The following is a 15,568-nucleotide window of genomic DNA, read 5'->3' on the forward strand; positions in this document are numbered from 1 at the left end:
TCATCATCACCCGTGAGATCTGTGTCTGTACTCTGAGTGTTTCAACCCTGCCCACTGTTGTTATTTTCTTCTTCACCTGTTTCAGAACAGTTTTGGGTTGTTATGATAGTTTCTGGCAATAAAATTCTGGTTATCTCTGTCTAGCTGTTTACATTCTGCTCGAACTTTATCTCTCGTAGACCTGAAACTTAGCAATAAGTCAACGTCTCTAGACGTTTATAGATTCTTTTCCAATAGTATTGCTTAAGCTTGATAAGTCGCCTCAGTTTAAAGTTGACATGCTTAACAACACAGCTACCACATATTTTCATAGGAACATATTTTGAAGTAGCCTCACTAATCAAAAAACAAAATTTCTGCCATAAATTTTCTACGTTGCTCTTTTGGTCTACATCCACAGTTGTATCAACAGATAACATGCTAGAAATATATTTGTTAATTGCATCGTACTGTCCAAGATTAAAACACAACTTCTTCCTAGGTTTACTGTGCAAAATTGAACAATCAAAAATTTTAAATGAAATCAATAAGTGGTCACTTCTGCCCAGAGGAGATAAATACTGTAAATCTGATACGCAATCTTCAGACGTGATAATTAAATCCAAAACATGCATCTACTTGCACTTACGTTCGGAAAGTTTTCTTCACAATTTAAATTTTTCAATAAATTTATCAATTTCGAGTTTAAAAAATTTAATTTTAAGTTATTAACAGTATTGGAAAATTTATTTAATTAATAATTTTCAAATCCTGTTGTATTTCGCCGACTAAAGAAAGTGAAAATGGAAAACACTAATCCTAACATAACCGCACGGACAAAGAAGGTGACCAATAAGATGAGTGATATTGCGGGATTGCATCTGTGTGAAGGTTGTAGGAAAGTAAATGAAGAAAGAATAAAAACACTGACTAATTATGAGGAGGAAGGATTGCTTGCTGCTATCAAACAGTTGGAAGAGAAAATGGCAAATGAAGTCAGATGTCTAACTCAGATGATGGAAAAAGTCACATTTAGAGAAGAGATGCTAAAAGAAGAGATGAGGGAACAAACAGTGGCGTCACTAGGGGGGTGCGGGGGGTGCGGACCGCACCGGGTGACACCCTCACAGGGGGTGACACCAAAATATCACTGTATATGTTTTTATGTCCCTCCATGAAATTATTCTTATCATTAATTCAGCCTAACCCGCCCAGCGCCCAGAAATGTATTATGAATAAAATTTTTTTCGTTCAAATCATTTTTGTACTCGACATTTATACCATTCAAATTCGACGTCCGAATTATTAAGCGCCGCGGCCGAGCACATTTAACTTGTTCGTGTTTATAAATTTTGCTAAGAATGCTGTATGTCTGTGGGGTGTCATGAGAAGGGTGACACCATGAGTTACCGCACCGGGTGACACCAACCCTAGTGACGCCACTGGGAACAAACTAACTTGAAGAATAGTCTCAATGAGGTAAAAAATCAGGTAGCCAAGGAAGAGGAAATGACAAAAAAGTGGAATGAAGTAGTTGAAGGTAATATTGAGAGTTTGACAACAAATGTCAAGGAAATACATTCATCGGTGCTGGACACAAAAAATCATCTGGATGTTGCTAATGAAAGAGATATCCGTCGAAACAATTTAGTCATTTTCAACATACCAGAAAATGAAAGTTTTTCTTGGAAAGCTGACAAAGAGAAAGTGCTTCAGTTGTTGAAGGAGATAACTGATGAAAACTTGGAGAAGGAGGTTTCAAATGTATTCAGACTTGGTAAAAGGGTGAATGATCAAAAACCAAGGCCTATTTTAATTAAATTATTGAATTTAACTACTAAAAACCTGATACTAGAAAACTGTTTCAAACTGAGGAGGAGTAAATCATTCAATGGAGTCTACATTAACCATGACCTTATTAAATTAGATAGAGATATTTGTAAACAGCTTCTCGATGATAAAAAGAAGAAAATTGCAGTAAAGGACGACATTAATAACTGGATATTTAGGATAAAAAGACAACCAGGTGAGTTTCATGTATTTGTTTTTAAAAAGACAAATTTATAAAGAGATCAAAGTCAAGAGAAGGCAGTGAGTTTAATTATAATCATCCTAGTGTGGTAAAGAATCCTAATGATGTGCTTAATATTTTGTATACCAATGTTGATTGTCTCACAAATAATTTTCAGAATTGAATCTATTTTTAGATGCATCGGATTTAAAGTATGATTTAATAGTTATAAATGAAGTAAACCCTAAAAATGTTAAAAACTCTTCATGGAACATTAACGAATTTAATTTGCCTGGATATAGTTACCTGGTTTCAAATTTCTGCAAAGCAAGTTATCGAGGTATTATGTTATATTACAAAATCAATTTGCAGCTGTTTAGTGTTCAACTGGATTCCATATTTGATGAATATTTGTGTGCCAGGATTAACGTCAGAGATCAAAATTTAAATTTAATGGTAATTTACAGAAGTCCTAATTCAAGTAATGATAATAATTGGTGTCTTGAATGAGTTTGGTGATTTGTCTGGTAGACATCTTGTTTTGGGTGATTTTAATTTTTCAGATATAGATTGGAAGCTGAGAGTTTGTGCAGGTTCTGACTACAAGATTGAAAATAGATTTTTGCAGCTTATTGATGATAGGTTTTGGCTGCAGCATGTCAACGAACCAACAAGATATGAAACTAAGAAGAAGAAGAAGGAGAAGAAGGAGAAGCACTAATTTGAACGGCACTCAGTGAGAAGTCCCCTCGCCGCGTCAAGGCAGCCGTTCACGAAGGTGATAATAATAAAAAGATAAAAGATCCTCATCAGGAAGCTTAGCCTCTATTGCACCTCAAATTGTTTAGTTATATAAACAATCCTATCTGCCTATTTATTAAAATATCTAACTTATGACATCTTGGAGTGTATTAGCGTCGTCTTTATGTTAGTGCGTTACAGATTTTAGGCTCTTTCGAATCAAACATGCCCTGCTCAGTTTAGAAGGCAGAAATGAGTAGGTAGGACGCTCTTTTCACCGAATCTACCCCGCTGTTCGATCATCCGAATCACCTGTGACTGCATGCTAAAATCCAGGGCCATCCGTCTGTAAGGTACCCTTAACTAATTAATAATTATCCCTAGCTTACTCAAAGGACAAAACTCAAGAGCCCAATTCACCCGTCCCACCACCTACATTGCCTTGGACTCCAACTTAATAATAATAATGTTAAACTTGATTATTGTTAATTTTTTTGGATATTTTGTGACATTATTTATTTGTTTGTTTGTTGATTCATCATTTGTTTGAATATTTATTTAAATTTGCACATAATATATGAAAAAAATATTTGATAAGTACCGAATACGCTGATTATTTAACAATAGAACATTTTCAACGGCAGTTAAAAAGTGTTCTCACATCGTAGAAGCACATATTTTTACGGCACACATACAAAATGTATGTGTGTGTGTTTGTCTGTCTGTGTGTGTGTCTGGTGTGTGTGTGTGTTTAGAGATACTCAAACCTAACCACAAACACGTAGGCAAAGATGAAAAAATTAGAATTCGGCTTGTTTATTCGTCCCGACGGGTATGACTACGAAAAATTGACTTTTTTGTTTTTGATGTTGATTTTGTTTGTGTTGTTGCTGCTGTTGTTGTTGTTGTTGTTGTTGCGACTGTTGTCGTTGCTTTGTGTTAGCGTTATTGCTGTTGATGTAATTATTGAGGTTTTTGTTGTTTTGATGTTGTTGTTGAGTATTTTTTGCTATTTATAACATGTATAGGAATACATATAACATCTTTGATATTGAAGAGTTAAAACGTTTAAGTAAATTAATGAAAAACTGAAAATAAACTTATATCAATAATAATATTTTCATTAAAAATAATAAAAAAAATTATGAATAATAATAATAATATTTGAATAATAATAAGATGAATAATAGAAATAATTACAACGTATGCAAGTCAAAAATAGGTGGTAAAAAAACAGTCTACGGAAGCTGGATGACTTAAAAATGCAGTTACCTTGATGATGATGACGATGATGATGATGATAGTAGTGGTGATGATGATGACGATAATGATGATGAGGAGGAGGATAATGGTAAAGATGATGTGTTTTTTCATTATTTGTGTTCATGTGGTTATTCAACAGTTGTAATATGGTTGTAGTATTAGCACTTAGCAGTTGTAGTCGTAGTAGTAGTCGAAGCAGCTGCAACAGCAGTAGTAGTAGCAGCAGAAGCAGTAGTAGTAGTAGTAGTAGTAATAATAGTAGTAGTAGTTGTTGTAGTAGTAATAGTAGTAGTAGCGTCATCATCAGCTGCAGCAGTAGTGGTGGGACGATAATAATGATGAGATTTTAGAATAAATATCATGATGAAGATAATAAATAAATGAATAATTATTATAATTATATTATCTCATTACCGCCATCTAGTCCCTCTGGCGTTAAAAGTGGAAAACTTTTGATGGGACAATTAAATGCGAAACATCAAACGATTTGCAACATTTACGATAAAATTACTCCGAAAATTATTTCATAATTGAAACACTCCTCTATTGCTGCATGATACAAAATTAAATAAAATATACTTAAATGAAATATAAATTTTTCTAAAATAAAAAACAATTTACATTCAAATATACAAACATATGATAACAATATAAGAGGCGAGATAACATGTGAGCAGATTAAAAACCGGTTACAATGAATTTCAAAACTCTTCCTTCATAATTTTATAAAAAAATAATTACCATAATTACTAGCGAAAAATAATATTTCTTATGTAATTATTAATGCAGATAGTGGAGACAAAAGTTTTTTTATAGGGAAGGGTGTTTCCGTGGTGTGAAGACCTCTACGGCATGGTGAGAAGGTTTAACCTTCACCCTTTAATCTTTAACCATAGATCATTGCCTCAGTTACAATGCTACTTGAATAAAATTAATACTACTAAAATAGTAATAATAATAACTAAGCATAAAAATAATAGTAGTAATAATAATACTTTTTTTAAGACAAAACACTGAGATGGCATTACTTCAGAAAAATACTTGGATAGTAAGTTTCACTTTACAGAGAAAGAGCTGTGTTGGTCCTCTCAAAAATCTCATATAAAGTTAGTTAAAAAAACTCATAAAAGGTAAGTGATGTCTTCGACGACGTCATGCTGTGACATCATTTCCGGTGAATTTCTCATTTGATGCAACTTCCGTTCACCAAAAACGTTTAATCTTATTTAGACTAATGTGTTCCTTAGTAGTACCACTAACACTATATAATACCACACCACAGCTAATAATTATTAGAGAGTGGCCAAGAAAATTACTGAAAGTATCATTGTTACGAGCAATAATACTGCCATTACAACATTTATCTTTGCATCTGAAAAGTATGAACATTGTTCTTTTACTACAAATGCAACAGTCAAGATGATAAATCTTTTTATACACTATCATCTCCGTGTCGCCATCATTTCGCCATTGCTATTTTCATCATCATCGCCATCATCATCGTCGTCAGTATTATAATTTGTTAACATTTTGTTGTTGTTATCATCATCAACATCGACATTTTTTTATCTCAACAATCCCCAGCGTCTGCTACTGTCTCTCTCTCTTTCTCTTTCTCTCTCTCTCTCTCTCTCTCTCTCTCTCTCTCTCTCTCTGTGTGTGTGTGTGTGTGTGCTGGTACCTAAAAAAATATTATAATTAACTATTTTTAACTAATTATTTCTGGAAAAAACAATTATTATTGTTTATGTAATTGCTTTAATCATCATCGTCATTATTTCATCCGGATCTTCATCATCAAATGTTGTTGTTATTATTTTTTTAATTTCAACACCGTCAGCGTTCCTAGCGTCTTAGGGATTACATTTTAAAAAAAATTTTCGTCGTCATCATCATCATCAATATCGTAATCATTATCATCCTCGTCATCATCGTCATCATCATCATCGTCATTATCATACCAACATCATAATCGCCATTATCGTAATCATAATTGTCATCATCATCGGCGTCATATCATTGCTAACATCAATTCTGCTATACCATACAAAACATCAACATCATCAAAATCATCATTTTCTTCGTCATCATCTTCATCATCATCGTCGTTGTCGTCATTTTCATCCTCCTCTTCTTCTTCCTCATCTTCTTCTTCTTCCTCATCATCTTCTTTTTCCTCCTCATCTTCTTTTTCTTCCTCATCTTCCGTACCACCAATACAACAGTCATCATAATCCTTTATTCATCCTCAACTTTAATCATTTTTTCACATCATCATCAATTTATCATCATCTTATTAATCATCTCAATCGGAATCGAAATATATCAAACCAAATATATCAAGCCAATCATCAAACAGTCATAAAGTTCTTACTCGTGCATCATTCATTTACACCTGCTTCATATAGACACGCAAAAACAAAACCACATGAAATATGTTAATAAATAACACTGACATATAAGATTTTTTTCCCTGTAAAACAATAATTGTTTCTATATAACTTTTTTTACAATGGTCTCAAACCTGAAAACCGTTTAGCTCTATCATATCGCGAGTTTGTGGAAGCGTTGCGATCCTCCTGGATATGAAAGTCTCTGCAATCGTCCTTGCTGTTATATTATCATGGCCTATCTCGGTCATGAATGTGACGTTAAGAACTGGCGTCTCTGCGTGAAAAGCAAGTTTAAAATATAAAAGTTGATTGCCATCGATTGCGGTTGCCCATCACACAGAGTCAAAATAAATTTACGACAACATCAATAATGTCTTAATAAAAGAAAATAAAGATTAAAAAGATGGGATGTGTGAAAACATGAAAGTCGTTCAATGCCTGGAACTATTCAAGTCAGTAACACAAAGTTCTGTTATTTTCTCTGTGAATTGAACAGTCAGGATAGAGATACTTACGTTATCCGAAATAGGTTATGCTCTTTAGGTATTGCTTAAAACTTGCTCAAGAAATATTTTGTATGAGTCACCTGGTTCTCACAAAGACATCCTATTACCAGTTATACAAATCAGGTTGAGTCCAGTGAAGATTTTTGTAAAAAAAAAAACAATGGATAAAATGAATGATATTTCTACACATCTTTGTTCCATGTTCCTGCAAATCATTGATGGTCAAATAAAAGAGGAAAAGATATGTCTGTTGGCTCTCAGACTCGAAAAGCATAAACATACACCTACATACAAATATATACAAACGCTGGCGTTAGCAAATCAACATAGAATAATATACAAATGTTTTTTAATTCAAAACTTAGCAACTTTTGAAAAAAAAAACACACACACAAAATTTAGCTTCAGGCAAATTTATAATCCTTTAAGATCCAAGCACGAAAAACAAAAATATATTAAAAATAATTTACAAATGTTTTGAAACAAAACTTCATCTTCAAATGCATGCCAACATGCAAAAAACATACAGCCAACATTTTTTCTATTTTTCTCTCTTCTTCTCTATTTGTATTTGTCTTTTACTCCACTTTTTCCTTATTCTTTAGAAGCATCAGCAACAAACACACATTTGTACTTGAAAACACGTTAAAAACGCATTACGAAACAGACGTGGTTCTCTTTGCGATTGATTCCTGCTACAGTGAAAACTGTGCCAGACACTTTACCGTTACACCACCGCACCTTCCATTTATCTGTCTCTCCTTATATTTTTCTGAATTTTCATTTCTCTCTCTCTTTCTCTCCCCCTCTCTCTCTCTCTATCTCTCTCTGTTTCTTTTCATTCCTTTTTTCTAACTATCTATATCTCTTTTTTTCTTCTCCTTTTCTATCCCTCTGTGTCTTTGTCTGTCTGCATGTCCGTCTGCCTATCTCTGTATCTGTCAATCTGTCTGTCTGTGTGTTGTCTATCTGTTTGCCTGTCTGTCTCTCTTTTTTTCTCACACATACATGTACACAAATACAATGTATATGACTTTAAACGCTGACATTTGGATCATGGCCTTTTAGGTAATAACCAGTTGAAGCTGTAAGAACAAATCTCCGAACGTTCACAAACATACAGTTGAGGAAGGCGATATAAGGCGTCTAGCATCTAAGACGCAATAATTTTGTCTGCAGCTTAGTATCGCCACTCCTATCAGCTCTAATAACAGTTATGTAGTTACAGATGTAATAGTAGTAGAAGTATTGAAAAGGTTTGTTGTATTAGTAGTAGCAGTGTAGTTAAAAAGTTGTAATAATTGTAGTAAGCGTTGTAATAATAGCAGTGGCAGTAGTAGTAGTAGTAGCAGCAGCAGCAGTAGTATTGGTAACAGCAGCAGCAGTAGTAGTAGCAGTAGTAGTAGTAGTAGTAGAGATGGTAGTAGTAGTTGGTATTAGTCGAAGTAATCATCGCTACTAACTTTTCTACTAAATTCGACATTCATCAGAGATTTACAAAGTAATGAAAACTTATTAACAACATCAATAACACTAGCTTAATTTAATCATTTAATAAAAAATGTATGCAATATAAATAGCGCTCCTTAAAGACGCCCATAATTTCATTCTGCACGTTCAAACGTGATGAGCGAACGCGTGAACCACACACGCAAACAAACATTCATAAAAACACGCACGCACACACGCACACACATACAAATACACACACACACACATACATACACCTACAACCAAACACACGCTCGTATATCCACACAAACACATACATTGTACGCAAATGTTGAATCGAATATTATAAACACACATACATACACACACGTACATACATACACATACACACATTCACACGTACAGACACAAAGAAACCAAAAACACATACACATGTTGACTCACACACGCACACATTTACAAACACTCCATGGCAAACATTAGCAATTGAACATGCTGCCGTATTATTATAACAACATAAAAGTACTTCATTGAAACTTCAGAATTTTTTCATTCAATATCAAATAAACAAATGTAAAACTAAAGATAAACTGAATACAAACATACAATAAACGCAATTTAAACCACGTTAAACATTCACAAACATACAAATTAAAAAAAAACACAAAACATGCTGTTGACAAAATATAAACAGCATACAAATATAGATATTCACACAAAAAATTATACAAACCCACCCATCCCATGAACAATCCAACAACACCTTAAATTGCAATACTACATTCAAAAAACATCAAAACACCAACCAAACAACAACAACATCACAAACAACAACATCGCCATAAACAAATCGAAAAAATGTCTTGTAACTTGAACTCTTGGAATCACCTTTCATTTAATTTATTATTTAGCAAACGAAAAAAATTTTTTCTAATTTTTTATTTCAATTCCTATCAGAGTGAATTCTATTGTTTAGGATTTTATTTCCTGTGAATTCATTATTCTTTGATTAGTTAGTTTTTTTTAGAATGATTTTACAAATTTTTTTTCTTTTTTTTCTAAAATAAATTTATCATGGTATACATTTTTTTTTCTAGAAAAATTATATTTACAAATTATTAAACCTATATTTATATATGGGTAATTAGATATAGCAATTCTATAAAACCAAAACTATTTTAATTGTCCCGAATCAATCAATGTTTAAGTCATGAAACCAACCAGTCAATCGATCGATCAATCAGTTAATCGGTTTATCAATCACCTAACTCAATAGCAGCAATAACTACAGGGTGACATCTGCATTTTTGTTTGAAGATGAAATGTATTTGTGTAATGCGTGTGTTCATCAATCAGCTAAGAACACCCAGCATTATAAAATATCTCATCAGTCATTTTTCAAATTGAAACCGTTACTACAATGGCATCAGCAACAACAACTACAACATTATGATAAAATCAACAACAACACCATCAACAGCTATAAAATTACAATAACATCAACAACAACAGCCATAACTCATAAGCAATCTCATCCTGAACGACAACATGTTCAACAACGACATTTCAACAACATTAATGAAGTTAATTTTATTTAATAGGACAATCATTTTAGAAACCAAAATTTAAGTAAATAATCCATTAATTAATTAGTTAATTAGCAATTCATACAATTTATATTCAACAAACAAAAATATTAAAACATAGACAAAATAAAAGTCAAAAAATTAACCAGACATAAACATAAACAGCATAAACAAAATAAATAATCAAAACAGCATAGACAATAAAACATAAACAAGATAGTAACAAATTTATTGTCGGACACAACAACATAAACAACATCAACATAAACCAAAACCTGGTGAATATTAAATGAACAACGTTCCAAAAAAGACATAAAATAAACAAAGACACCATAAACAATACAGTGCAAATGCAACATAGATAAAAAATTATATAAACAACAGCACCCTTAACAACAACAAAAACACAAACATCTGCACAAACAATTTTAACAACAAAAACATAAACAACAAAACGGACAACAACAACATAGACAACTCGGCATAAATATATACAACAACATAGATAACACAACATAAACATAAAATAACAACTACAAACAACAACACAACAAAACATAGACGACAACAAAATTCTCATTGTTGATTCTCAGAGGAGTCTTTAATGTCTGCTTGTATGCATGTTTTGCATGAGCGTACGTATGTGTGAATGTATATGTTTGTGCGTGTGTGTATGTATGTACGTTTGTGTGTGTGTGTGTGTGTGTGAGTGTGCGTATGTGTGTGTAAAGCGCAAATTATTTTAAAAAATAAAACGTCATATACATGTATAATATGTATATTATTATTATTATTGTTATTATTATTGTTATTATTAAATGTAAATCATTCTTATGCATGAATAAACATCATTAAAAATAAATTTTAAAATAATTTCCTGGTAATTTTTTTCAAATCTAATCGTTACTTTGAATATCAATCGAAGTTTAATAGAAAAAAAAAATTAAAAAAAAGTTCGGAGGCGGCCATTTTGTTTTTATGCCAAAGATATCACGTGATCAAGTGACGCACGTTCGCTAATGGAATTTTGTTAAGAGATGAGGCATTGTTTGTTAGGATGGATAGTCGTTGTTGTGCTGTTTTTAATGTGTGTGTGTTTGTGTGTGTGTGTTTGTATTTGTGTATTGTGTGTGCGTATGCGAGTGTATTGTATGTCAGTGAGTGTGTGTTTGTATTTGTGAGTGTGTATGTGACGTGACTGAGTATGTAAGTATCACGTGCCTAAGTGTGTGTGTGTGTGTGTGGTGTGTGTGTGTGTGTGTGTGTGTGTGGTGTGCGTGCGTGTGTGTGTGTGTGCGTTCGTGTGTGTCCGTTTATTAAAATAGAAGCCCGACCTATTTAATTCAATATCATTTCATCTCATCGACCACCGCTATTTCTATCTTAACTGTGGTTAAACACAATGTGGTTGTGTTAATATGAGTCGTCATGTTCAGAGCAATCGTCGTCATCATCGTTTTCGTCCCTTACAATCATCATTCTCATCATGTTCCTAGTCACAACCATTTACATCATCGTCATCATCTTCACATTCTTTCTCCCTGTAAACGGCAACAAATTATGTCATCATTTTGTATTAACGTCATTAAAGTTAACACCATCATAATTTTAATCATTTTATCATTCAGCATAGTGGCCAATCATTTTTCTTATTCTCGTCACCAAAAACATCATTAACACTATCCACACCAGTGCCAACAACATAACCATCATCATTATAGTCATTGCTATTGTCATCATCGTCACCATCATCACCATCATCATCGCCACCATCATCATCGTCACCATCATCACCATCATCATCGTCACCATCATCATCGTCACCATCATCACCATCATTATCGCCACCATCATCACCATCATCATCGTAATTTTCAGAAGGATCTTTGAACTCTTCGCAATTCCGTGCGTCTATTGCTGTTACGTCTCAATACGATTGTATGTATGTATGTTTGTTTGTATGTTTGTTTGTACGTAAGTATGTTTATTTGTATGTTTGTTTGTGCGTATGTATGTTTATTTGTATGTTTGCTTGTTTGAACGTTTGGATGTTTGAGTGCATTTATGTTTGTTTGTTAGCGGGCACGTATGTTTGTGTACGTATGTTTGTGTATGTGTTTGTAGTTGTTTGTGTGAGCGCCTGCTTGCCAGGAGTCCTAGATACTTGCCGTTACGTTAACGCTTAGAAGTTAATACACATCCGACGTATGCTACTTTTTATGTGTTCGTATAAGTGAGAATGTCTGAGAGTTTCTTTACTTTTTGTTTGTGTGTGTGAGTGTGTATATGTGGGTGGGTGTTTGTGTGTATATATGTGTGTGTGTGTGTGTGTGTGTGTGTGCGCGAGTAGATAGATGATAATGGCTGCCGTGTTAATGTTTCGAAGTTTTTTTTTTCATTTTGTTAAAATAAAATTCCAAAATGTTTTCTGATTTATCGCCATGCCAACCATTCGTTTTCGTGCATCGCTAGCAACGCTCAGAGTAACATGGCGATTGTATCAATGACTGATGAAGACTATGACGACGATAAAAAAATGATAATTAAATGGATGATAAAGATAATGATGATAAGTGTGATAAGTAAGAGTGATTATATTGATAGTAACACGAAGAAAATGATGATGAAGGTGATGTCTATGTTGATAATGATTCATGCACACACACACACACACACACCACACACACACACACACACACACACACACACACACACACACACACACGTACATACCCATATATACACACGTACACACACATGCACACAAATGCACATACATAAAGGTCAGTAGAAATTACATTATGCCTAGAGCAGCACCAATGACCATGAATCATTTGGCCGGCTTGTTCTGCATCCATAAGAACGTTTACAAAACCAAAGCAAATGATTTATTGGTCTGGCTTGCATATCGTTTATATTTGAAATTTTTTAATTATGACGTTTTTTAAGCATTTTGGAGATTTTTGTTTTAATTTTTTTGTACAATTATTGGCGTGTTTTTTGACGATTTTTGCTAATTTAGGGAAGTTTTCGTTGATTTTGGTCAGTTTTCACAACTTTTTGGTTTTACTTGGCTGTGCTTCACAGATTAGTCTGAGTGGAATGAAAAATGTTTTCTATTGTTTGTTTTAGTGTTCACTACATTAAAAAGAAACGCGAGGCTGCACTCATCTTGCTTGGGTGGAAATTCCTAATAAAAAACAAGAATTAGTCAAAATTGTTTTTCAATGTTTAAACTTTTGAGAAAAATAAGCAACTGGCCAATTCTCATTTATTTTCCTCTTTATTTTTCGTCCTTCCCAGCTAAACCCACAGTTTAAAATAAATGAACTATTTTTTTTCTGACCGAACACAGAGAGGCTTTCAATTAAAAAGTTTGCACGCCCACACATACATACACACACACACACACACACATGCACACACACACATGCACACTCTTACACACACTCTCACAGACACTCACACACATATACACACACAAACAAACAAACATTCCTATAACCACATATACACATTCTCTTTCACACACACACACATGTTTAATGTATGTGCACATAAAAACTTCATACAAACAGACTGAAGCCAGAAATGAATATAGAACATTAATTACAAAAATATATAGACAAGTTGCGAAACACAGATGGTTAGCTCAGATGGTAGAAGAGCTGTCTTGAGTTGATGTAGTTGCGCCAGGATATGATTCGAATACTATCTCTCCAATCTCAAGGAATAACACTGGCGTTTGTACGTCGTGTGGTGTGTTGTGATGTGTTGTGGTGTGGCTTGTTGTGGTGTGGCTTGTTGTGGTGTGGCTTGTTGTGGTGCAACTTGTTGTGGCTTAGATGCGGCAGCCATTGTAGCACGAGAGTTCAATCTTAAGGATGCATAGAATGATAGGAGGAGGCAACTCTCTACATAACTTTTTGTTGAACTTTAACATCGAAAACGAAAAAATATTGAAATAAACTGAAAATTGTTAAGACATGTACAGAAATATCGAGACAGATAAAGAAACATTAACATCAATTAGAGGGATGGTGATGACAATCCTTAAGGCTAAAAAAGATTTATTTTTACGACCAATTAGTTAGACGCTGAATTCGGTAATTTGTGCGTTCTATAGATACTTTCGTATGAATGTGTGTGCACGTGTGTACGTGTGTATATGTGTACGTGTGTGTATGTGTGTGTTTGAATTTTTTTAGTTTAAATGTGTATGTATCTTTTTGTGTTTGTCTGTTTGTCTTAATTTTTTTATAATTTTGTTCATGTTTGATTATGTTAGAAAATTTAAGGCTTGTTCCACCAAAACTTCTGATTTTAAAATCCAAAAAGTATTCATATATTTTTTTTTTTACAATGAAATAAAACCACGCCAAACAAAACTGATTCCGTTAAATAAAAAAAAAACTTCAACACTTTTTTACATAAAACCGTCTCTTGTTAGAAAAAAGAAATAAAAGAAGAGAGATCCATAAACGAATTTGTGCAAACAGTCCGAAAAACAAGACACAAAATACTATCAAAGACAGCCGAAATACCTTTGAATTAATACCAATACAATACAATATAATACAATCCCATTTGATATCTCCAAACAATTTCTAATATTTAGGAGTGCATACCAATTTTAAGTGCTTAAAAATTATAAATTTTATAAAGATTTTTTGGATTACTTATTGCAAATAAATAGTTAAAATACCTAAAACATACATGAATATCAATGTAACATAATACTTTAAATTCAAACTATAACAATTACTAATAGATATTATTATTGGATAATTTCATTTACATATATATTGTAATAATATAATATTTTTAAATATTTTCAAATAATTTTAAATACTTTAAGTATTTCAGTATATATTAAATTTAAAGATATATGAATGGTTATGATCACTATAAAAATACCTATAAAAAAATTTGATTAATTTCTTATGTACAGTTCTATACAATAAAGTACATTACAATACAATACAATGCAATACAATACAACACAAACACAACACAACACAATACAATTCAATACAATAAAAATAAAATACCTTTTTTTATCTGACCTTAAAGCAATATTAAAAGTCACATTACGACTGTAAAAAGTCTTCAAATGACTCGTTAAGTTTTTGTTACAACCACTTTAACAATAAATTCCTTAATATTCATAATACTATTTTGCGTATGCAAAAGTATATAATTCTCAGTTTGTCTGTTAGGTTGTTGACGAAATTAATTTTGTGTAATTTTTCTTATTGGGTCAGTTATTAATACGTCTATGAATACACATAAATACCTAAAAATACCTCCAATGCGTACAAATGTAGTTGGATAGAGTAGGTTGTTGACTTCTTCCTTATTTTTTGCATTGTGTCCGAAAAATGTACGTCCCTGATAAGCGTTTCTGACAAGTTGGCCCGTAATGCAATAAGTGTACGAATGTTTTTCAAACATGTAACGTAACGTTTTTCGTGTTTACCTATTTTCTTCTTTTTTTTCGTTTTAAAAAGTGCTTCATCTTTTTATCGTTCTTCTTCCTCTCTCTCTCTCTCTCCTCTCTCTCTCTCTCTTTCTATATTCCCTCTTTGTTTCTATTTTCTCTCTCTCTTTTTTTTTCTCTCTCTCTCTTTCTTTTTC

At 32.8% G+C, this 15,568-nt stretch overlaps 2 protein-coding genes across 2 annotated transcripts; both read left to right on the forward strand.

The window, feature by feature from the left end:
- Positions 1-782: 782 nt before the first annotated feature.
- Positions 783-1,157, forward strand: HELRODRAFT_177382 (hypothetical protein; the record flags this gene model as incomplete). Its single annotated transcript, XM_009025581.1, has 1 exon — positions 783-1,157. The coding sequence occupies one exon, from the start codon at positions 783-785 to the stop codon at positions 1,155-1,157; it is 375 nt and encodes a 124-aa protein (XP_009023829.1).
- A 331-nt stretch (positions 1,158-1,488) lies between these two features.
- On the forward strand, positions 1,489-2,711 carry HELRODRAFT_177383 (hypothetical protein; the record flags this gene model as incomplete). The annotated part of the gene is made up of 4 exons (XM_009025582.1): positions 1,489-2,005; positions 2,187-2,299; positions 2,363-2,471; positions 2,554-2,711. The coding sequence occupies 4 exons, from the start codon at positions 1,489-1,491 to the stop codon at positions 2,709-2,711; spliced, it is 897 nt and encodes a 298-aa protein (XP_009023830.1).
- Between the last annotated feature and the right edge of the window lie 12,857 nt (positions 2,712-15,568).

Source organism: Helobdella robusta (genome assembly GCF_000326865.2).
Source record: "Helobdella robusta unplaced genomic scaffold HELROscaffold_42, whole genome shotgun sequence".
NCBI lineage: Eukaryota > Metazoa > Annelida > Clitellata > Rhynchobdellida > Glossiphoniidae > Helobdella > Helobdella robusta.